Genomic DNA, 23,660 nt, shown 5'->3' with positions numbered 1-23,660 from the left:
CTTGATGGTACAGGGATGTTGCCTGTTCTGTTGGTTTGGGAAGGGAGTAAACCGTCTCCCATCTTGATGGTACAGGGATGTTGCCTGCACTGTTGGTTTGGGAAGGGAGTGAACTGTCCTCCACCTTGATGGTACAGGGATGTTGCCTGCACTGTTGGTTTGGGAAGGGAGTAAACTGTCCTCCATCTTGATGGTACAGGGATGTTGCCTGGTCTGTTAGTTTGGGAAGGGAGTAAACTGTCCTCCACCTTGATGGTACAGGGATGTTGCCTGCACTGTTGGTTTGGGAAGGGAGTAAACTGTCCTCCACCTTGATGGTACAGGGATGTTGCCTGTTCTGTTAGTTTGGGAAGGGAGTAAACCGTCTCCCATCTTGATGGTACAGGGATGTTGCCTGCACTGTTGGTTTGGGAAGGGAGTAAACTGTCCTCCACCTTGATGGTACAGGGATGTTGCGTGTTCTGTTAGTTTGGGAAGGGAGTAAACTGTCCCCCACCTTGATGGTACAGGGATGTTGCCTGCACTGTTGGTTTGGGAAGGGAGTAAACTGTCCTCCACCTTGATGGTACAGGGATGTTGCCTGCACTGTTGGTTTGGGAAGGGAGTAAACTGTCCTCCACCTTGATGGTACAGGGATGTTGCGTGTTCTGTTAGTTTGGGAAGGGAGTAAACCGTCTCCCACCTTGATGGTACAGGGATGTTGCCTGCACTGTTGGTTTGGGAAGGGAGTAAACTGTCCTCCACCTTGATGGTACAGGGATGTTGCGTGTTCTGTTAGTTTGGGAAGGGAGTAAACTGTCCCCCACCTTGATGGTACAGGGATGTTGCCTGCACTGTTGGTTTGGGAAGGGAGTAAACTGTCCTCCACCTTGATGGTACAGGGATGTTGCCTGCACTGTTGGTTTGGGAAGGGAGTAAACTGTCCCCCACCTTGATGGTACAGGGATGTTGCCTGCACTGTTGGTTTGGGAAGGGAGTAAACTGTCCCCCACCTTGATGGTACAGGGATGTTGCCTGCACTGTTGGTTTGGGAAGGGAGTAAACTGTCCCCCACCTTGATGGTACAGGGATGTTGCCTGCACTGTTGGTTTGGGAAGGGAGTAAACTGTCCTCCACCTTGATGGTACAGGGATGTTGCCTGTTCTGTTGGTTTGGGAAGGGAGTAAACTGTCCCCCACCTTGATGGTACAGGGATGTTGCCTGCACTGTTGGTTTGGGAAGGGAGTAAACTGTCCCCCACCTTGATGGTACAGGGATGTTGCCTGCACTGTTGGTTTGGGAAGGGAGTAAACTGTCCTCCACCTTGATGGTACAGGGATGTTGCCTGCACTGTTGGTTTGGGAAGGGAGTAAACTGTCCTCCACCTTGATGGTACAGGGATGTTGCCTGGTCTGTTAGTTTGGGAAGGGAGTAAACTGTCCTCCACCTTGATGGTACAGGGATGTTGCCTGCACTGTTGGTTTGGGAAGGGAGTAAACTGTCCCCCACCTTGATGGTACAGGGATGTTGCCTGCACTGTTGGTTTGGGAAGGGAGTAAACCGTCCCCCACCTTGATGGTACAGGGATGTTGCCTGCACTGTTGGTTTGGGAAGGGAGTAAACTGTCCTCCACCTTGATGGTACAGGGATGTTGCCTGTTCTGTTAGTTTGGGAAGGGAGTAAACTGTCCTCCACCTTGATGGTACAGGGATGTTGCCTGCACTGTTGGTTTGGGAAGGGAGTAAACTGTCCTCCACCTTGATGGTACAGGGATGTTGCCTGGTCTGTTAGTTTGGGAAGGGAGTAAACTGTCCCCCACCTTGATGGTACAGGGATGTTGCCTGCACTGTTGGTTTGGGAAGGGAGTAAACTGTCCTCCACCTTGATGGTACAGGGATGTTGCCTGCACTGTTGGTTTGGGAAGGGAGTAAACTGTCCTCCACCTTGATGGTACAGGGATGTTGCCTGCACTGTTGGTTTGGGAAGGGAGTAAACTGTCCTCCACCTTGATGGTACAGGGATGTTGCCTGCACTGTTGGTTTGGGAAGGGAGTAAACTGTCCCCCACCTTGATGGTACAGGGATGTTGCCTGCACTGTTGGTTTGGGAAGGGAGTAAACTGTCCTCCACCTTGATGGTACAGGGATGTTGCCTGTTCTGTTAGTTTGGGAAGGGAGTAAACTGTCCTCCACCTTGATGGTACAGGGATGTTGCCTGTTCTGTTAGTTTGGGAAGGGAGTAAACTGTCCTCCACCTTGATGGTACAGGGATGTTGCCTGCACTGTTGGTTTGGGAAGGGAGTAAACTGTCCCCCACCTTGATGGTACAGGGATGTTGCCTGCACTGTTGGTTTGGGAAGGGAGTAAACTGTCCTCCACCTTGATGGTACAGGGATGTTGCCTGCACTGTTGGTTTGGGAAGGGAGTAAACTGTCCTCCACCTTGATGGTACAGGGATGTTGCCTGGTCTGTTAGTTTGGGAAGGGAGTAAACTGTCCTCCACCTTGATGGTACAGGGATGTTGCCTGTTCTGTTAGTTTGGGAAGGGAGTAAACTGTCCCCCACCTTGATGGTACAGGGATGTTGCCTGCACTGTTGGTTTGGGAAGGGAGTAAACTGTCCCCCACCTTGATGGTACAGGGATGTTGCCTGGTCTGTTAGTTTGGGAAGGGAGTAAACTGTCCTCCACCTTGATGGTACAGGGATGTTGCCTGTTCTGTTAGTTTGGGAAGGGAGTAAACTGTCCTCCACCTTGATGGTACAGGGATGTTGCCTGCACTGTTGGTTTGGGAAGGGAGTAAACTGTCCCCCACCTTGATGGTACAGGGATGTTGCCTGGTCTGTTAGTTTGGGAAGGGAGTAAACTGTCCTCCACCTTGATGGTACAGGGATGTTGCCTGTTCTGTTAGTTTGGGAAGGGAGTAAACTGTCCTCCACCTTGATGGTACAGGGATGTTGCCTGGTCAGTTAGTTTGGGAAGGGAGTAAACTGTCCTCCACCTTGATGGTACAGGGATGTTGCCTGTTCTGTTAGTTTGGGAAGGGAGTAAACTGTCCTCCACCTTGATGGTACAGGGATGTTGCCTGTTCTGTTAGTTTGGGAAGGGAGTAAACTGTCCCCCACCTTGATGGTACAGGGATGTTGCCTGCACTGTTAGTTTGGGAAGGGAGTAAACTGTCCTCCACCTTGATGGTACAGGGATGTTGCCTGTTCTGTTAGTTTGGGAAGGGAGTAAACTGTCCTCCACCTTGATGGTACAGGGATGTTGCCTGCACTGTTGGTTTGGGAAGGGAGTAAACCATCTCCCATCTTGATGGTACAGGGATGTTGCCTGTTCTGTTAGTTTGGGAAGGGAGTAAACTGTCCCCCACCTTGATGGTACAGGAATGTTGCCTGTTCTGTTAGTTTGGGAAGGGAGTAAACTGTCCCCCACCTTGATGGTACAGGGATGTTGCCTGCACTGTTGGTTTGGGAAGGGAGTAAACTGTCCTCCACCTTGATGGTACAGGGATGTTGCCTGCACTGTTGGTTTGGGAAGGGAGTAAACTGTCCTCCATCTTGATGGTAGAGGGATGTTGCCTGCACTGTTGGTTTGGGAAGGGAGTAAACTGTCCCCCACCTTGATGGTACAGGGATGTTGCCTGCACTGTTGGTTTGGGAAGGGAGTAAACTGTCCTCCACCTTGATGGTACAGGGATGTTGCCTGCACTGTTGGTTTGGGAAGGGAGTAAACTGTCCACCACCTTGATGGTACAGGGATGTTGCCTGCACTGTTGGTTTGGGAAGGGAGTAAACTGTCCTCCATCTTGATGGTAGAGGGATGTTGCCTGCACTGTTGGTTTGGGAAGGGAGTAAACTGTCCCCCACCTTGATGGTACAGGGATGTTGCCTGCACTGTTGGTTTGGGAAGGGAGTAAACTGTCCTCCACCTTGATGGTACAGGGATGTTGCCTGCACTGTTGGTTTGGGAAGGGAGTAAACTGTCCTCCACCTTGATGGTACAGGGATGTTGCCTGCACTGTTGGTTTGGGAAGGGAGTAAACTGTCCTCCACCTTGATGGTACAGGGATGTTGCCTGCACTGTTGGTTTGGGAAGGGAGTAAACTGTCCTCCACCTTGATGGTACAGGGATGTTGCCTCCTCTGTTGGTAAAGTCTATCACATGATGCATCAGCTTGTCTTGTTGGTTACTGAGTAATGGTGTTGCTGGTAGTTGATTCATAGACGTCTCATTTGTTGGCATGCCACTAACATGCAATGATCAGTTTGTTGGTTATCTAATCCAGTTGTTGTTTGCTTTGATAAGTAATTTGAACACCATTCAAGAGAGTTTCAGATTCATACAAACCAATAGGTGATATTGCACGGGTAATCAGACCTCAAGATGCCAAGCCATATCCATTGTTGTGTCTCAAGAAAAAGGTCTGAGAAGATGAATCTGTCTGGGTTGCCACCTGTGAGATCTTTTTCCATGGCCCTCAGCAGAGCGCTACAGTATGTTTATTTTTATCTGTGATGTATGGATGGTCATTGGTGGAATCCTCAACGTTGTGACAATCACTGCCAGGCTCAAGTGGGCTAGTATGGATGCTGTTGTGGACAAGTTGACCCTTGGGAAGCTGTAATTGCAGGCACCAGGTGATGCTGGACAATAGAAACTGACGACAGATAAATGGCTCATCTCCCGATTTGGAATTGACATGCTCAGTGAGGAGTCCAGAGGGAAATCTGTCAATATATCTATTTCTTTTGAGAAATCCTTCGGAATTCTTCTTGGGATTGTGTCACTTGGTAATAATTATTTTTATCAGCTGAAGGTTGTTTAGACATTTTTTCACATTTATCCATTTGATTGTTTTAATTTGTTTGATGATATGGACATGAAATCAGACATCTCCATACAGTTGTTTGTTTCCAGCATCTAGGAGAGGCGCTGGGTAGGCAAATGGTTAAAGTGTTTGATCATCAAGTGGAAGGTCTGATTTAGATTCCCCACATGAGTTTAAGACCATTACTAGTGTCCCCTACCATGATATTGCTGGAATACTGTTAAAACTGGTAAACAAAGTTCCTTCTCTGTGTCTGTGTCTGTTTCTTTCTTGATCACAGTTCTCTCCAATTTTTCACACTCTCTCTCTCCAATAATAAATTGTCATAACAGACATTGACATGAAACAGGTAAAGAGCACCATAACCTCATTTTGGTACTTACAAAAGTCTGCTGCAGTAGCAGAACCATTATTGCTTGGTGCCTTTGTCTTTCTATGTTCCTGACAGTTGATCCAAGGGAATATAATATGTTCTTGAAAGAAAATACAAACCTCCAGGGTAATGAACACCATCCTCCTTAATGGTATGCATTTGAGTAGGAATGGTTTCATGATGCAGACCTATTGTCTTCTGATGGATGGAAGTAGGATGATGCAGGTTATATATCCCCCAGGATATACTGATTGTATTATACAATCTATGAGATATGTTCATAACACTGTTCCTGGATGGCTGTTTAATGATATTTTACCTTGGGTGATCATAAAAAAACACATAGTCTGGTAGACTTGGAAGGTCATGAATTGTGTCCAATGAGATGTGATCATGGCAGCACAAGCAATCGGATTTTTCCCATCCTTTGATATACACAACTCTTTGTCGATAGGATATATTTTGTGATATTGATAATCCTTCAATCAGATATATGTATCATTAATGTCTGCCATGTGAATTACCTAGCTATGGTCAGAAAAGGAACTCAAGGTAATTCTGTACTGGTGTTTGATCTTTCTCTGGGTTAGTGTGACCTGTGGTTATCTTTTTGATCAGGTACTTCATGCTTGTTGAGCTGTGTGAGACAACTCAACTGACGATATAGTTGGATAGCCTTGGGGATGCTCAGGGATGGGATAGCCCCTGAGGCCCATGTTGTATTTGTAGAAGCAGCTAAAGATATGATGGGAAATATGCTTTATTGAACTTACATGTGTGGTGTGGTGTGGAGTAGCTAAACTCAGAACTCATAAGTGCCATACATTAACATTAACTTATGACTATCTTAGCGCTTGGACAACTTCGAAAATCTAATCCCTGACCTGTCTATTTCAACATTCACCCCATTCACTGTAGTAGCCAAAACATTGTTCAGTTTGTTGTTGCTTTTGGTTGCTGGCTTTAGAAGTACTGAAGCAGCGTAAATATTGAGACTCCCAGGGCACCGTCAAAGAAACCCTGACTCAGGACCCAGGTTATAAACCTCACATTAACATTTTTGGCCACCACATGGATGGAGCCACCACATACTGGAGAACACTGGGGTATTGTCAGAAAATTGGCGCCATCTTATGGAACCAATGTTTACCAATTCCTGCAACTGGTAGTAGGCAGCTATTTCTGAATATAATGCTAATAGAATCATACACATCAAATAACTTGAAATGCATATAAAACAGACACTTAAATTGGTGTTGATGGCCATCTTGATGGACACAAGGTCATAAACTTGCAAGACATCAAGTCTAGATTACAGCAGTATTGAAATATTCCCAGCCTTAGTTCCTGTACATTAATGTTGCAGCAGACATCCATCTTGCATCCAACAATAAAAGAGACATTTTAAGCGTGTAGCTAATCATCCATCATCATAGGGTCTGTCATAGTATGAATCAATCAAAACAGGCATTCAAGGTGTGCATGTGTGCCTCCATCATTTAGGGCCATGCAAGGTCTGTGTGTATGCATCCATCAATGCAGGAGCATTCATGGTGTGCATGAATGCAAGCTCCAATTAGAGCCATTCAAGGTCTGTGTGTATGCATCCATCAGTACAGGGACATTGAAGGTGTACATATATGCATCCATCACTGAGGTCCATTCAAGGAGTGCGTGCATGCATGCATGCATCAATATAGGGACATTCAAGGTGTGTGTGCGTGTGTGTGCATCCTTCAGTACAGGAGCATTGAAGATATGTATGTACGCATCCATCAATACAGGGGCATTGAAGGTGTACACCATCAATTAGAGCCATTCAGGATGTGCATGTATACATCTATCAATACAGGGGCATTGAAGATGTACGCATGTGTATCCATCAATTAGAGCCATTCAGGATGTGCATGTATACATCTATCAATACAGGGACATTGAAGGTGTATGTATGTGTATCCATCAATTAGAGCCATTCAGGATGTGCATGTATGCATCCACAAATACAAGGTGCATTTATGGGTTCATAGTTTGCTACCATACACAGGTCAAGGACATTCACATTGTTTTGATATTTGATGGACACAACATGGCTGTTTTGTAGAATTTCAATCTGCTATTTCTCAATGACAGACTTTAGATGACTCAAGACGTGAATATGATGACTGGCTATAAATGGAAAAGAGCGAGTTCGTGTGTTTCAAGAATTACATCTTGTCTTGGACATATACTTAACAAAACAGGTCTATGATCTGTTCAGATCCTTCATTTGATGTCTTGTCAGACATATATCCTGTATGCTTTGTTGGGAACCAATGGTATATAGTGAACAGGGCATTAGTGATTTATCCCCACTCTCATCACACCAAAAGACGCTTGTCCACTTCATCAAAGGGATATAACAAGGGCTTGTCAGCCCAGACTTGGAATAAGCTGGCTGAGTGAGGTATCCATGTTCACCTGTGGCTTATCTCTGCAGTGAAATGGTTTCAGTGTTAATGGCTGATATTTTGTATAGGTTTTCTCATTTTAGCATAAAATATTTTGTTGTTATTGCGTGCCATGCAGCACTTACATCTTTGTTTTTTGTTTGAATTTATTTTTCAAAACTGACACGTATGGCTTTCCTAATTTATTTTGAATGGATGCCTCCAAGAACCATTCTTTGGATTTCCAATGGTCAGGATTGCCAGATGATTGTCAGTGCAGCAAGAAAGGGATAAATTTCTTCATGAAACTGACATGTTGCTTTCTTTCAGAATCTGTCTTAAAAGAAATGCTTTTTCTATTCGGAAACCAAAAAATTGCTATTCTAAGCCTTTATTTTCAACTTATCATGCCAAAATTCCCAGCAGATCAGTCAAAATGTGGATCAGACGTTGAATAAAATTTAAGACAACTTATTGATCTATGTCATTATGTGACTGTGTAAGAAACAATCATTTAAAACTGTTTAAGTTCTTTTCTTTCGTTGCATCTGGTTTCAGTACCTCTTTGATTTTCAACCTGTCCTGTAAAAATAAAATAAAAAATCAGAATGTTGCAAAGATGAATTGATTATCAATAGACGTTTCCTAAATAATGGTAAAAAGATGTCAGCAGAGGCAATGGCAAGAAAACAGCGGATGTATAGCTGATTCTTTCTCATTTTGATGGATATGGTTTAAACAGATTTCTGACACCATTTGTTCATGCTCCCTAAAATACCGCAGAAGAAAAAAGAATTCTTTGTTTAGTCCAAAAAAGGCTTTACCTATACATTTTCTTGGTGCAAATCTGAATCCATATTTGTATGTGTTAGAGCAGATGAGAAATAATTCATTATTTCCAAACAAGCTTTTGTGTGGGGGGGTGGGGTGAGGGGGTGGGTTGCTGGGGTGGGGTTGGAATAGTAGCAGTGGTTTACTTGACTAATACGGATTATACATGACCTTAGATATGCCTAAAACGTCTTTATCTGCTGTTGCTACGATCCGAAAACCTCCCCGTCCTACACACAAAAATCTTCCTTACACCTTAAACTTCTACATGCTCAGACTTCTGCAAGTTTTGGCTTTTATATAAACTTACAAAAACACCAATATGGAGCAAGTTCTACATGTCATAACTATTACATGTCAAAACCTTTGCGTGCCATACCTTTATACGATCTGGTAAACAGACTATCTCTGTTCTCTAGAGGCATTTATTGTGATGTTCCTGGTTTGCGTGATCTCAACAACAATGTATTAATACACCTGAAGAATGAGTTTCTTCTGTTTTCAGGCATGTGCGTGAGCTGTCATTGCGAATATTCCGATTTGGGCCATCTGAACCAAAATACATGCATGCATCTAACTTGCTGCCTCCGTTTTCAGACCTGTGCATGGGCGTTTATTCTGTTTCTTGCGAAGAGCCTGATTTATGCCATCTCAGTAGAAATACGTTCATGTATTTAGCGTACTAGCCACCATTGTTTTCAGACTAGTGCAAAGGCGTTTATTGTGAAGATGCTGATTTGTGCCAAAAATGCATATAGACACCAAGTCAATGAACTACTTCTGTTCCAGACCCTTGCGAAGGCTTTCCTTGTGAGAATCCTAAGGTGTGCCATCTCGACAAACAGCGCAAGCCCACCTGTCGCTGCAATATTCAATGCTCTAACGACTTTGAGCCAGTCTGTGCCACAAACGGACGTACATACAGCAATGAATGCTTACTGCGCAGAGAAGCATGCAAAGCTCGTAAAAACATTAACATTTTATATGGAGGCGAATGCACCCCAGGTTGGTAATATATAGTATGGAATGCTCAACCACATGTGTGATTAAAATTTTTTTTCTAATTTTTTTCCAAGTTTTTTCATTGATTTTCATTGCCAGAGTGATCCCAAGTAGCAAAAACCATGATCACTGTGGACAAAAAGACAACAGTCTACTGTCCTCATGTTTCCCAATGTAATTTTGACCCAATTTTATAATAATTAAATGACAAGTAAAAAGTTTGAAGAATTATATATCATGAGAAGAAAAGCTTTTTGAAATATTTTTGACATTTGGTGGCTTTGGGGCCAAGCAAGACATATTTCTGAGATCAATGTCTCTAAAAGTTTCATTTAGAATATCTGTAAATTAAATTTTGTGCACACATATGAATTCTGGTTTGGATTTAATTCATCATATTTCATATGACTGATCTGACACTCTTATTCTGGAGGGATTTGTGAGAGATTGGGCATTTTGGGCATCAAGTTATGTTATTTTGATTATTCAAAATCAATCTTTTTGATAGTTTTAATAGTATTTTAATTGGTTAAAATATTTATAGGTACATATCTTAAGTTATATCTCTTTTAGTTTTATTTTAAGTTCTGGACAAAATGAATTTTTGTTGCCATGTCCTTTTTCGAACTGCTACCAAAGTTTGCAATTATTTCAATACTTTATTTCATTTGAATTTGATTGAAACACTAAAACCGTCTTATTTTACACTTAAGTTCTTTAAAATCTTTTTTTTTTAATCTAAAACCATATACCTCTGCATATATCCTATTATGTAAAAGACTTAAAATAGAAAAAGATTGTTACCATTTACATTTTGTCTCGAAAGTTCAAATTCAAATATTCATTGCAAGACACAGATGCAAGGGTACAGTTTGATAAATGATTTGTTCTAGGGGCAGTATCCTGATTATAATTTATGTAAACAGGATATCAAAAAGCACAACTGATGTAATAAGACACCAATACAAATTACCGATTTCTAAGAAAATAGATGGATTCCAGCCATGTTGTTAATTTCAATTACGACATCACAAGGTGATCTTGCACACCAGTCAAAATGAAAGTATGAAATCATTTTAAGAGATACAAAAACATCAAAACATTGAGAGCACTTTACAATAAACAGTATGGCTGGAACTCATTTAGTGTCTTAACTCATTCAGCTCTGTAAAATATCAGGTCCAAAAAAAAAATGTTCACATTTTAATTTTTTTTGCAAAAAAGGAGCAAAAAAAAATGTTCACATTTTAATTTTTTTTTTCTCATAAAAATGTCAGTTTTTAATGATGAATACTGAATATAAGCTGTTATATCATGCCTATACATATGTTATATGTATGTCACCAGGAATAAACATTATCAGTCCTGGGCCGGTACAGGATGACTATAAGAAAGACGGTAATTTTGACACGCCCACTTTCTATTTCTAGATTACCCATATTTTTAATCACACACTATTCACCTGACGATGTTCCTTGCAGTTGAGAAAATGTTGCTCTGGCATCAACTATTTCTTTTAAATTCATAATTTACATATTTTTCCTTTAATTGTTGTGAATGTGCTGTTTCGTCCTTCTCGTTCTATATCATCCTAAAATGATGTAGGAAGCAGATTTTGTTATCAATATGAAAACATGAAAAATTGAGTCATAAATGATGAATATGTTTGTAACTGAATGATGTACATTTTGTTGATGTCATAGCAGATGATTTTAAATTTTTCACAAATGAAACCTATGACACGACATTAACACTTAGCACAAGCATTGCTATTGTGGCAGTCTAACATTTCAGCTTTTTAAGCCATGGTTTCCTAAATCAGTTTCAAATTTCAGAATCTACATTTTTATTCTTTTTCCAGGCTCTAACATGACCATTTTTTTCATCATAGTTTGAAATAGCCAATCAGCTTGCACTGTAGCTGTTATTGGTCAGAACCATTACAATGAGAACCAATCAGCTTTCAATGCTGCTGTCACAACAAATCAACCCACACATTTCAGTTGCCAAAGCAGTGCAGCTATGATTGGTTAATGCTTCTTATATTGTAGCCAATCGGCTTGCTGCAAGACATGATCAGTTGAATTATTGTCAAGTCAACTTGCTGCAAAATTTGATCTGTTAAAATATTCGCCAGTTAGCTTGCTGCAAGACATTATCAGTAAAAAAGTATCCAATCAGCTTGCTGCAAGATTTGATCAGTTCAGATATAATCCAGTCAGCTTCCTGAAAGACATGATCAGTTGAGAGCCAATCAACTTGCTGAAAGACCTGATCAGTTCAACATTAGCCAATCATACTGCAAAATAGTTTCAAAAGTTGAAAGAGAGGGAAACTTGAAACCAAGGCTGCTATCACTGTCGTGATTCCCATCTCCCAATGGGTGTTAGACCGTATGATGTTGTGTGGTGAACATTGTCCAGTTGTGTCATTATCGTGGCTTCCTATACCTGTCTGTATTTCATGTCAAGTTACAGATGTCATCTCTGATTGAATTCCCACATGGCAAGGTGAATGTGATAGAGCTTATAAAAAGTAATGATTTATGTGGTAGGATGTAGAACAGTTAAGAAATTTTGCTTGGCTCAAAAAACATTAAGTCTTGATATTGTGTCTTTTCAATTGTTAATCCATCTCGCAGGAAAACTTGTGTCTTTTGCTCCTTTGCGTTATCTTTACTTCTTAAAAATCTCTCTTGGAATTCTGACGGATAATATTCACCCCATTCCCTTTTGACCATAAACAGGACTAATGTTGCAAAATATCTACAAATTATGGAATAATTAAAGTGAAGGATTTAACCTGAAGTGTATTATGGTATGGCAAGGCAAGACTTGCTTCCACATAGTCAAACACTACTTGTATGCTTTTGTACTGGTTGAGTAAAAAATATGGAATGCATAGCTACACTGATTACAAAACATCATCGTTCAAAGTTGCTGATGTTGAGGTTGATTCTATTTTTTTATTGAGTTTGTGTGCAGAAAGTTCATTCAAGTAATTAATTGAAATAGAAGACATCCAAATATGGCGGTTATAGCATAGTGTTTGAATGGTTTCCAACATCCTGTTGATGAAACCAAGCATACACTTCCAGGAATTGATAAAAATGGTCTAAATTGGAAATCACTATCTATGAAGCCAGGGATGGAAGATTTATGAACCATTTCAAGAATTTTCAATTTCGTTTGAAAAATCTTTTCTTAAGTAAATTAGACTCATTTGTCTTAGCAGTTGTAGTGATCGTATGGAAAAGACAATTCTCAATTCTATTAACTGAATGAAACAAACTGCCCAAGCTTCAAGGAAATTAATGATTTTGCTGACTTAAAGAATAATGTGGTTTTTTTTCCATTGAGACAGATCCCAGTTTCAGTGCCAGTTGCAGCAGAACACATTAAGTGATTAGAAGTTCTACTGTCAGTGATAGAAATTTGACATATCGATACATCTTCAGCTGAAATTTCGTCTTTAAATTTTTACGTTTTCACTGTGAAATATTCATTTAATGTGCTTGTTAGCAAAAACATACATTTATATTCATATTTTTTTAAATATTAAGTAAGTATATTTTGAGCTTGAAATTAAATTGTTTTACAATTGTGACAGATGATATCGTAGATTCATGTTTTATTCATAGCTTATGTCAGTGGAGTTCTTTCGGGGAGGGGAATAATTTCACCATGTATTCACATACAGTTAAGTCAGAATAAGATTCTTTAATATTTGTCAGATTTTGAAATTATAAAGTAACTTAGGAAGTTTTGAGCTCATTAATTGTAAATCGACCATTAATCATCCATTTAAAATTTAGTTTTGAAGAAATAGATACTTTGGAAACCAAGCAGGATGAATTAGGGCTAAAAGATAATTTACAAATGTTTAATACATGCATGTTTAAAACATGACATTACTCTGAATTAAATTTCCTTAGCAAATTTCCACTTGATTAATAAAGAAACAAATCAGTACAAAATAGTTTTAAAAGATTTGGATATTGTTTTGAAATTGTTTATTCGCTCCTTTAGATATGTTCTTTTTTAGGTAAGATGTGTATAGTTTATCTTACATAAACCTTATATCACTATACAGTTGTCAGAGAATATAGTGTTTAAGGTATCAGGTTTTGGTGCCAATAGCTGTTCAAATGTCTGTTCCATCCTATCATGATCCAGTTACAATGCTCGGTTTGCCATCACTATTTCCATGTGTGTGGAACTAAGAAGATGTGGATTGGAATTGGTCTTTAGGCTAGCTATTCTCAAAACGATCGTAACCCTACAAACTTCTTAAGCCCATTCTTAACACATAGACTACGATCAAAGTTAAGAATTCTTAAGGCTACGAACGTTTTGAGAATAAGGGCCCAGCAGTCCATGCTTGTTGTAAGAGGCGACCTACAGGATTGGGTGGTCAGGATCACTGACTTCGTGGACACATCATTGGTTCCCCGTTGCGTAGATCGATGTAGATCACTGGATTGTCTGATCCAGATTCAATGCACTTGAGGGCAGCCTGTAACATGACACATACAGCTTCTCTGCTGTGTTACAATACTAATACTATAAGGTGAGTTGAAGTAGGCCTTAACATCACTCACAGTTAAGAAAAATGCACTGATACAGACAGTACAGTTTAGTGAACAAAAGAAGTTATCACTTAACAAAACCACTCAGTATGTGATCAAAAGCATTTTTGCATGCTGCCGCGTGAAGTTGAAAATGCAAGTGGGTCCTACCTGAATCAGCATGCGTGCGTGCGTACGTTAATCTGGTACTGCTCGGAAATAATGGTCGTTTCACAGTGGGCGGCAATAAGCGTTTCATTGTTTCTTTTCGAAATAACTGGAAAGTAAAAATCATAGCTGTATACTTACTCAGAGCCAACCAGTTTTGTCCTCTTGATGTCAAGCGCAGCACCAGTTTTAAACTTTCTGTGGGGACATGCTCATCAAGTAGAAAATACCGTTGGAGCACTGGAGAGCTATGAATTTTAATTCTTGAGCATTGGTGAGCTCTCCAATGCAAATTAGATTAGAATATGGTTTAGAAAAGCTTTGTCTTGTTGTGTGTCTGTGTTTGCTTTGGTGTTTACTAATTGTTCTCTGTGATGTTTCCTTTTCATGTTTGTTCTTGATGCACAATTGTGAAATCTTTTAAGTAAATGTGTGAGTGGAAATTTAACGTGACCTCAGCAATATCCCAGCCATATTGAGACCCCGTCTTTTGAAAATGACATCAGTATGTAAAGGAATTATTTGAAAAAAGATACGGTATGTTATGTACATGTTCAATATCTGTTCATATGAAATGTAATGATTGAATTATCTTTTTGATAGTTTTTCCTTTAGTATTAAACTGGTATTTAAGGATATGAATATTGATCTTCACAATCATATTAAGACTTTTTCATGAAGGTTTACCAGTTTTGATTCTGTTTCATAAAGACATAATTTATTTTTCTTGGTATTTCAAACTGATTTTCTATTTCAATGTGTAGCATGAAATCCAACCCCAATTTGTTCATGTGCCAGGACACTATTGCATGGTCTAGTTCACACTGTAAGAATGAACAATTTCTTACCATATTTGTTCTAAAAAATGCTGCATCCATTCTAGAAAAACTTTGTTGTCACTTCCATTATAAACTTTGCTATGCTGTAAGTGTACATACAAACTCTGCATCTAGAATCAAAATTATGCAACAAAAATGATTGCGTATGCATCTTTCAGGTAATGAGAAAATGGAATAAGAACATTTTCTAACTCATCACATTGTTGATAAAAGTCTTTTTCATTTTTGGTTGTTTTTTTTTTCATATATTTGGCAAAATATGAAATCAGAGATTATGATTCTTGGATTAGTAATTGAATGAATTTAAACAATTTTAAACACTGATGCAGATTTGTTCATATGTCATATAATATGCCTAGAAGCAGAATTGTACATTTGAATGTCTGTTGATTTCTGGAAGTTAGTGAGATGTTCTTTTGGATTGTTGGCTTAAAGTATTTGCTGCATGGAAAATAGAGCCTGTAACTGTATAACATCATGCATGGTCTATACCCATGAGAATCCAAAACGTATAAACACACACTCAAGATTAATCATCAAAATTCCAATTTTGCAGCAAAGAAATCTTCTAGTGAAAACATTCTGTGAAAATTCTGTCCAAAATTCAGTGTATGTTGAAAGTGAAAGTCATGTCTCAGTTGTTATAAGTTTCTAACCAATCACATTACAGTCAAAAACCCATGTGACAAGATTCGCTGCGGAGCTGAAGAAGAATGCAGTGTTGATCGTGAAGGACATGCCTCCTGTGTGTGTCCACCTCCATGCCAACCTGTAGTTCGGCAAGTGTGTGGCAATGACAGCACGACGTACGACAGCGAGTGTGAACTACGACGACAATCATGTGCACAGAAGGTGTATGTTGTGGTAGCTCACACAGGACCCTGTGGTAAGTTGAAGGTTTATGAAGCATATTCTTAATGAATTTGTTCCATGTGTATAAAATGCAAAAATGCATAATAATATGGCGATATGATGCATCAGAATGCATGGAACCTGTTTTTGTCTGACTTTACTCACAAACCTGTTCCATTCTTAAAGTTCTAACATGCCACTCAAAGAAGTTATTGACATTAGTTCTGTAAGTTTGAGAATTGTGTTTTTCCTTCCAGGTCATGATATTCCATGCAGGACATTCCGCTGCGACTATGGTGCAGTGTGCGTGGTCAGACATGGCCAGCCTTCCTGCCAGTGTCCATCCTGTAATGAAGACTTTGACCCGGTAGGTTGTCCATGTCTGTTTTGTCTCACATCCATTTGGATTCAAACCTTTGTCAAAGGAATTCCCTACATAATTTATTCACACTTTAGCTAGTTGAAAAGTGTAAAAATCTGTTCAATTTTTCTATGCTGTGATTTTGCTGGAGTGTTGCTAAAAGGAGCATAATGGACAAGTGATTCCAAACTCAGTGATGTCTGCAGCTCACTTTGGCCTGACACAAGCCCAGTCCAGTGATGGCATTCCACTGAATAGAAAAATAACAATTGAGGCATCACCCATAGGTAATGAAGTAATGCAATGTTTGTACCACACCATACCATGTGATATAAAACATGAACAGTGGTGTCAGTCCAGCAGTGCGTGTAGGCTAGGAGCGTGAACATAGGTCCCAATGTGTCATCTATGAATCATGGTGTCATGTCCTCATAAAACATGAACACCCTCTTCATGGTATTAGTCCAGCACTTCAGATCAGTGTCCATGTGAGCTAGAAGCATGAACGTTGGTCCCAACATGTCTTCGATGAATCATAGTGTCATGTCCTCATAAAACATGAACAGCCTTTTCATGGTGTCAGTCCAGCACTTCAGATCAGTGTCCATGTAAGCTAGGAGCATGAACATCAGTTCTGCCGTGTCATATATGAATCATGTATGATGTATTTTATGTGTCAATTTCATCAGATATGGGCTCAGAAATCAATAGAAATCCTTTTTGTGGAGAGCGCTGCCCATCATGGTTCCCGCTTATTTCACACTTATGTCTGACATCCTGCAACAATTGTTTCAGCTAATGTGTTTCTTGTCGTAATCTGTTTGAATTGCAATTTACATATTTTGGGAACTATATGTAGCTCTGAATATTTTATATAAATCACTAAAATCATTTGATGCAAGATTATTTTCTTATTGCTTGATTACATTTCATGCAAGATGTTTATGTTGAAACTGTGAACTTTATCCATACCATGAAAGTGATGGAATTATTTATGCTTAATTTATCATAAAAGCTTGTTTTCTTTCATTTGTTTTAGGCTCATGACAATATTTTGCAGAAATGGGTTTCAAAAAGTAGTTCACAAGTTATGACTATCTTGAAGCAATCATTTATTATAATGAAATAAGAGAAAGTTCAAATCAGTCATTTGAAGCTCAAGTTATGCTTGTCCGATCATTCAGTAAGATATATTACCTATTGAGATCCTCCTTAGAACTGGTCTCCAGAAACACATGCATGTGACTATTCATGTCAATGGGATGGGGTTTTCAGGTTCAAAGGGTGAGTGAGTTTAGTTTTATGCACTGTTCCACCAACATCACAGGGAGGACTCCAGAAATGGGCTTCATACATCGCACCATCCTTGAAAAATCAAACCCAGATCATAGGCTTGACAAGCTAACACTTGAACCACTAGGCTCCCCCACTGCCCCTAGGGTGAAAGACTTGTTGACACATGTCATCACTTACTAACTATGAGGATCAGTGTTGATGATCAATCACTGCATTGTCTGGTACAGACTCGTAATTTGTAGACTGCTGTCACATTGGTAGAATATTGCTGAGTAAGATTTTGGACAAAAAAATCCAAATATGCTGCATTTCCATAGCTGCACAGGTTGCCATGGCATCTAAGGTACAGCAGAGTTAATTGACCTTTAATAAAATCCCATATTTGCCCTTATCATTTCCACGGGTTTGTCAGGTTTGGGTTAAATGTGTAAGATTTGCATCAGATCAGACTGGCACCTCAGTCTGACGCAAGAAATACAATTCAAATCCTAGTTAAACCGACTCAATCACTTTTTCCTGACTCTGGGGGTCTGTGTTTGCTTTGATCCAAGATCAGTTACTTGTCTGTGTTTTACTTGGACCCAAGAAGTCTGTCTGTCGTAAGAGGTGATTAGATTGGTGACTCTTGGGGATTAGATTCACCCCGTCAACCGAGATAATGAGCCTGTCAACCGTATCCATTCGTTCTTTACTTAAGTAGCATTTAGTAGCTGAATTGATGAAGAGGAATACTTTTTTTAATGGACAGGCAACTTTTCTCAACAGAGGAGAAGCTATTACACCCCTATGGCTATGCATCATCTAATTAAGGCCTATCAAAAAAGCCCATCACCCCCCCTCTGTCCAATGTCTGTAATGACAACAGCCGTCAGTCGTCAGCCTTAACCTCCTCCATTGTATAAACTCAGATACCTTCACGTATATGTTGTCCTTGTGTCATGACACTGAACTTCAACCTCCTCAGTTGAATAAACTCAGATACCCTACCTGTATATGTTGTCCTTGTGTCATCACATTGAACTTCAACCTCCTCCATTGTATAAACTCAGATACCTTCACGTATATGTTGTCCTTGTGTCATGACACTGAACTTCAACCTCCTGAGTTGAATAAACTCAGATACCCTTCATGTATATGTTGCCCTTGTGTCATCACACTGAACTTCAACCTCCTCAGTTGAATGAACTCAGATACCCTTCCTGTATATGTTGTCCTTGTGTCATCACACTGAACTTCAACCTCCTCCGTTGTATAAACTCAGATACCCTTCCTGTATATGTTGTCCTTGTGTCATCACACTGAACTTCAACCTCCTCCGTTGTATAAACTCAGATACTCTTCACGTATATGTTGTCCTTGTGTCATCACACTGAACTTCAACCTCCTCCATTGTATAAACTCAGATACCCTTCATGTATATGTTGTCCTTGTGTCATCACACTGAACTTCAACCTCCTCCGTTGTATAAACTCAGATACCCTTCCCGTATATGTTGTCCTTGTGTCATCACACTGAACTTCAACCTCCTCCATTGTATAAACTCAGATACCCTTCCTGTATATGTTGCCCTTGTGTCATGACACTGAACTTCAACCTCCTGAGTTGAATGAACTCAGATACCCTACCTGTATATGTTGTCCTTGTGTCATCACATTGAACTTCAACCTCCTCCATTGTATAAACTCAGATACCTTCACGTATATGTTGTCCTTGTGTCATGACACTGAACTTCAACCTCCTGAGTTGAATAAACTCAGATACCCTTCATGTATATGTTGCCCTTGTGTCATCACATTGAACTTCAACCTCCTCAGTTGAATGAACTCAGATACCCTTCCTGTATATGTTGTCCTTGTGTCATCACATTGAACTTCAACCTCCTCCATTGTATAGACTCAGATACCCTTCCTGTATATGTTGTCCTTGTGTCATCACACTGAACTTCAACCTCCTCCATTGTATAAACTCAGATACCCTTCCTGTATATGTTGTCCTTGTGTCATCACACTGAACTTCAACCTCCTCCGTTGTATAAACTCAGATACCCTTCCCATATATGTTGTCCTTGTGTCATCACACTGAACTTCAACCTCCTCCGTTGTATAAACTCTTCAACCTCTTCAGCTAAATAAACTCAAATACCATTCAAGTATGTGTTTATGTATGATATTGTATATTGCTTGCTTAGTAATGGCTGTAGCTTCTACTCTGAAACATCACATCTATTGCAATTTAAAAGTTGTCTATCCATAGCTCTTGCAACTGTTCATGTTCATGTCCACTTCCACCCTGCACAGAATTCCTTAGACTAATTCTTTGTCAAAGCCCCACTTGCATATGTCCACTTCCACCCTGCACAGAATTCCTTAGACTAAGTCTTTGTCAAAGCCCCACTTGCCCATGTCCACTTCCACCCTGCACAGAATTCCTTAGACTAAGTCTTTGTCAAAGCCCCACTTGCCCATGTCCACTTCCACCCTGCACAGAATTCCTTAGACTAAGTCTTTGTCAAAGCCCCACTTGCCCATGTCACGTGTACCATAACATATAGCTGCAGTGTTAACTCTTTCAGTGCATTCAGAAGGAATATGAAAAGGCAGACAGATTATAGATGTCAGCTTCTTAAGTATGAAGAGACCAGTGGGGTAGCCTAATAGTTAAAGCATTCGCTCATCATGCAGAAGACCCAGGTTCTATTCCCGACATGGGTGCAATGTGTGAGGCCCATTTCTGGTGTCCCCTGCCGTGCTATTTCTGGGAAATTGCTAAAAGCAGCAGAAAACCCAACTCACTCACTAATTAAGAGGAAGACAACGTTTCTGGATAATGCTGACCCCTTTATCTGATTGATGTTGAAGATGGAAGGATATGCTGCAAAACATTGTGTTCGTATGTAGCAGAAGTAAACACATATATATTTCTCTAGCCTCAAGCCTGGCTGTGACAAGGGTTGACAGGGGCTTGAAAAAGCCTGAATTTTTTACATTTGATGCTAAAAAGGCCAAAGATATGTTTTAGCCTTCAATCAGCCTAGTGATTTGCCCTAGGCAGCCACTACATTTGGCAACACCAGACATGCTTACCTGTGTTGTTCCAGGTGTGCGGCGAAGATGGAATCACCTACAATAATGAGTGTAAACTCAGGCAGGAGAAGTGTCAACATCGGGTCAACATCCGAATCAAGCACAAGGGACCTTGCAGTAAGTCTCTCCAAGTCATCATTCTCTTGAAAATGTCTTAATTCTGAGAAGGTAACTCATCCTGGAAATACGATCTTTCCTGGTTTGTTGGCGAAAATAACATTTTTTTTCGTGAAATAAGGTTTAGGAGGAAACAGATTTGTAAATGCATTGTGGATTCTATGGAGGTATAAGTTCTTTCAACAGGTTCATGCTTTTGAGTCCTGTCAGGATCTTTCTGATAATTGTAACTGTACATTCTTACTAGAGGTTCATACTGTGGGTACTCTCTGGCTGTTCTACATCATAATGTTCATCACTTATGTTTGTTATTTCAGACGGTTGTGAAAACGTGAAGTGTGACTTCCATGCAGTGTGTAACAGTGACGGGCACCGAGCCGAGTGCGTCTGTATCGAGAAATGTACTGATGTAAGTATAGACTTTGTGTTGGAGTGAGTCGGTGGGTGCCTGTGTCTTCCACATCACCCACATCAGTTAGTCTGTTGAATGTAGTCATCATTGTTTGTCAGCAAGTGTGAGTGTCAGACAGGCTGAGTGAGTGATTGAGTGAGTGATTGAGTGAGTGAGTGAGTGAGTGAGTGAGTGAGTGAGGTTTTCTCAGTGTTAGCTACAGTCCACCAATATCGTGGTGGCTGACACAGGATAAATGCTCCACATGTACCCATATAAGGAATTAAATTTTGGCCTTCAGCATGATGAAGAGATGCTATAACCACCAAGTTACCATTCCAACCCATATCCATTGTGTGAGTAAGTGATTCAGGTTGTCAGAATGGGTGAGTACAAAACAGAGAGGGTGTGCATGCATGCATGCATACATGTGTGTGTGTGTGAGCAAGTTAGTGTGTGACTCAGTGTGTTTTGGTATATATTGATTACAGCACAATGTGTGCTGCATGTAATGTTTGATCACACAAAAAAACGATCCACCAAAAACAATGTGACACTTTATCAATGACACACACTGACACGTGGGCTGACGACACTGATCAAATGTCACCTGTCCCTATTGCATGCATGACAAGTTCCGCAGACAAACTATTGAATACAATATGGGAACTATTCAGCTTGACAAAACACAACTCAGAAAGTATAATGGAAAGAAAATATGGACTTGATTTCAAACTGTCTCCCCTTTCCGTATGATATCCAAAAAAGAAAAAATTAAAACTCAGAAGCATGATCATTATGATATCAACAAAATATGACAGTATGTATAGATTTCCAAAGCTAGGCATAGATCTGAATATGGTGGCTGTCACTGAAGCTTTCCAATTAATGCCATATAAAATCATTTTTCATAATGCAAAAAGATCATTTTCACATACAGTTGAGTAACATTTTCATCACATTCTGTTTAGTGAAATAACCATATCATGTGCTAGATTGTGGAGGCTTCCATTATATATTGATCAAGGTAGGAAGCCATAATTCTGGAATAATGCAATTTCATGAGCTGGTAGACTTGTTAATTCCTGTATATCGCACAGCGGCAGACATACCATGAGACCTGTGTGCCAGGAATAAATCTAGAATAATTAAATTTTCATTGGCACTCAAGGTGCTTTGTCAATGCCAGAAACCATTGGGGGCCAGTATTTCAGCTTCCAGATTATGAAATGGGATCATGTATAACACTTACTGTGAAAGAAAATTGAGGGTCTGTTCACTGGCGAGGAACTCCTTTCTCTGGTGTGGAATTATATCTGTACAATTTGGTTACAGTATGTCATAATCATGGCAGCGATAAATGATGTTTTCTGGATATGTTTTCTGTCAGGTTTGAAAAATGTGTTGCAGTCTGTAAAAAGTGACATTTCAAAACAGATATATCCCAGGTGTGCAGCAATACTTTTTTCTGTCTAGTGTGTGTGTTGGGTGTGATACCACTTTGAACACTTTCCAGTTGTTTCATAGTATGTGGGGCTGATGTTGAGAAAAAGCCTGAAATGTGGGTATGGCGCTGACAAATCTTGAAACGTAATTTTGGCAAAAGTGGATTTGAACCCCAGATCATGGTTTTCTGGTGTGGTCAAACCAACAATGAACTGTGTCCTCCTCATCACCAGCAGCATTTCTTAGGAATGCAAAACCTCAATCCATTAGTTGCTACAATGTTGACTGTAACATCAGCCTAAAGAGTATCGTTACAAGGTGGCTGTCAAATATACCCATAAATCAGTTCACCCCAAGCTCCTTTATTAGAATCAGCTGCTGAACACCCAAGGTCAGTGAATTATCAAAACATGTTCAAAGATAATGGCTTTGTTAGAATCAGCTGCTGAACACCCAAGGTCAGTGAATTATCAAAACATATGTTCAAAGATAATGGCTTTGTTAGAATCAACAGCTGAACACCCAAGGTCAGTGAATTATCAAAACATATGTTCAAAGATAATGGCTTTGTTAGAATCAGCTGCTGAACACACAAGGTCAGTGAATTATCAAAACATATGTTCAAAGATAATGGCTTTGTTAGAATCAGCTGCTGAACACCCAAGGTCAGTGAATTATCAAAACATATGTTCAAAGATAATGGCTTTGTTAGAATCAGCTGCTGAACACCCAAGGTCAGTGAATTATCAAAACATATGTTCAAAGATAATGGCTTTGTTAGAATCAGCTGCTGAACACACAAGGTCAGTGAATTATCAAAACATGTTCAAAGATAATGGCTTTGTTAGAATCAGCTGCTGAACACCCAAGGTCAGTGAATTATCAAAACATGTTCAGAGATAATGGCTTTGTTAGAATCAGCTGCTGAACACACAAGGTCAGTGAACTATCAAAACATGTTCAAAGATAATGGCTTTGGTTTACAATGTTTGGAGTCATATGAATGAATAGATGTGTGTGTACAAGTGTCCTCTCTGTTCTTGAATACAGTGATAGCAGGAATTGAGTGATTTCAGACAGATGTCAATCAGACAGCCTTTTC

The 23,660-nt window shown here is 39.9% G+C and overlaps 1 protein-coding gene across 7 annotated transcripts in view; it reads left to right on the top strand.

Moving 5' to 3' along the window:
- LOC137268869 (agrin-like) overlaps positions 1 to 23,660 on the top strand; it is a 403,012-nt gene that overhangs the window by 341,583 nt on the left and 37,769 nt on the right. For 6 of the 7 annotated variants that reach the window (XM_067803449.1, XM_067803452.1, XM_067803451.1 and 3 more), the window contains 6 exons: positions 9,226 to 9,441; positions 10,786 to 10,836; positions 15,683 to 15,898; positions 16,122 to 16,231; positions 20,619 to 20,721; positions 21,039 to 21,130. In XM_067803449.1, coding sequence (XP_067659550.1) covers positions 9,226 to 9,441; positions 10,786 to 10,836; positions 15,683 to 15,898; positions 16,122 to 16,231; positions 20,619 to 20,721; positions 21,039 to 21,130 — 788 coding nt within the window. The remainder of the gene's footprint in view (positions 1 to 9,225; positions 9,442 to 10,785; positions 10,837 to 15,682; positions 15,899 to 16,121; positions 16,232 to 20,618; positions 20,722 to 21,038; positions 21,131 to 23,660) is intronic. The other variant, XM_067803448.1, reaches the window with a different exon arrangement.

Source organism: Haliotis asinina, chromosome 16 (assembly GCF_037392515.1).
Source record: "Haliotis asinina isolate JCU_RB_2024 chromosome 16, JCU_Hal_asi_v2, whole genome shotgun sequence".
NCBI lineage: Eukaryota > Metazoa > Mollusca > Gastropoda > Lepetellida > Haliotidae > Haliotis > Haliotis asinina.
The sequence above is the reverse complement of the archived record's forward strand: the minus strand, read 5'-3'. Positions and strand labels throughout refer to the sequence as shown.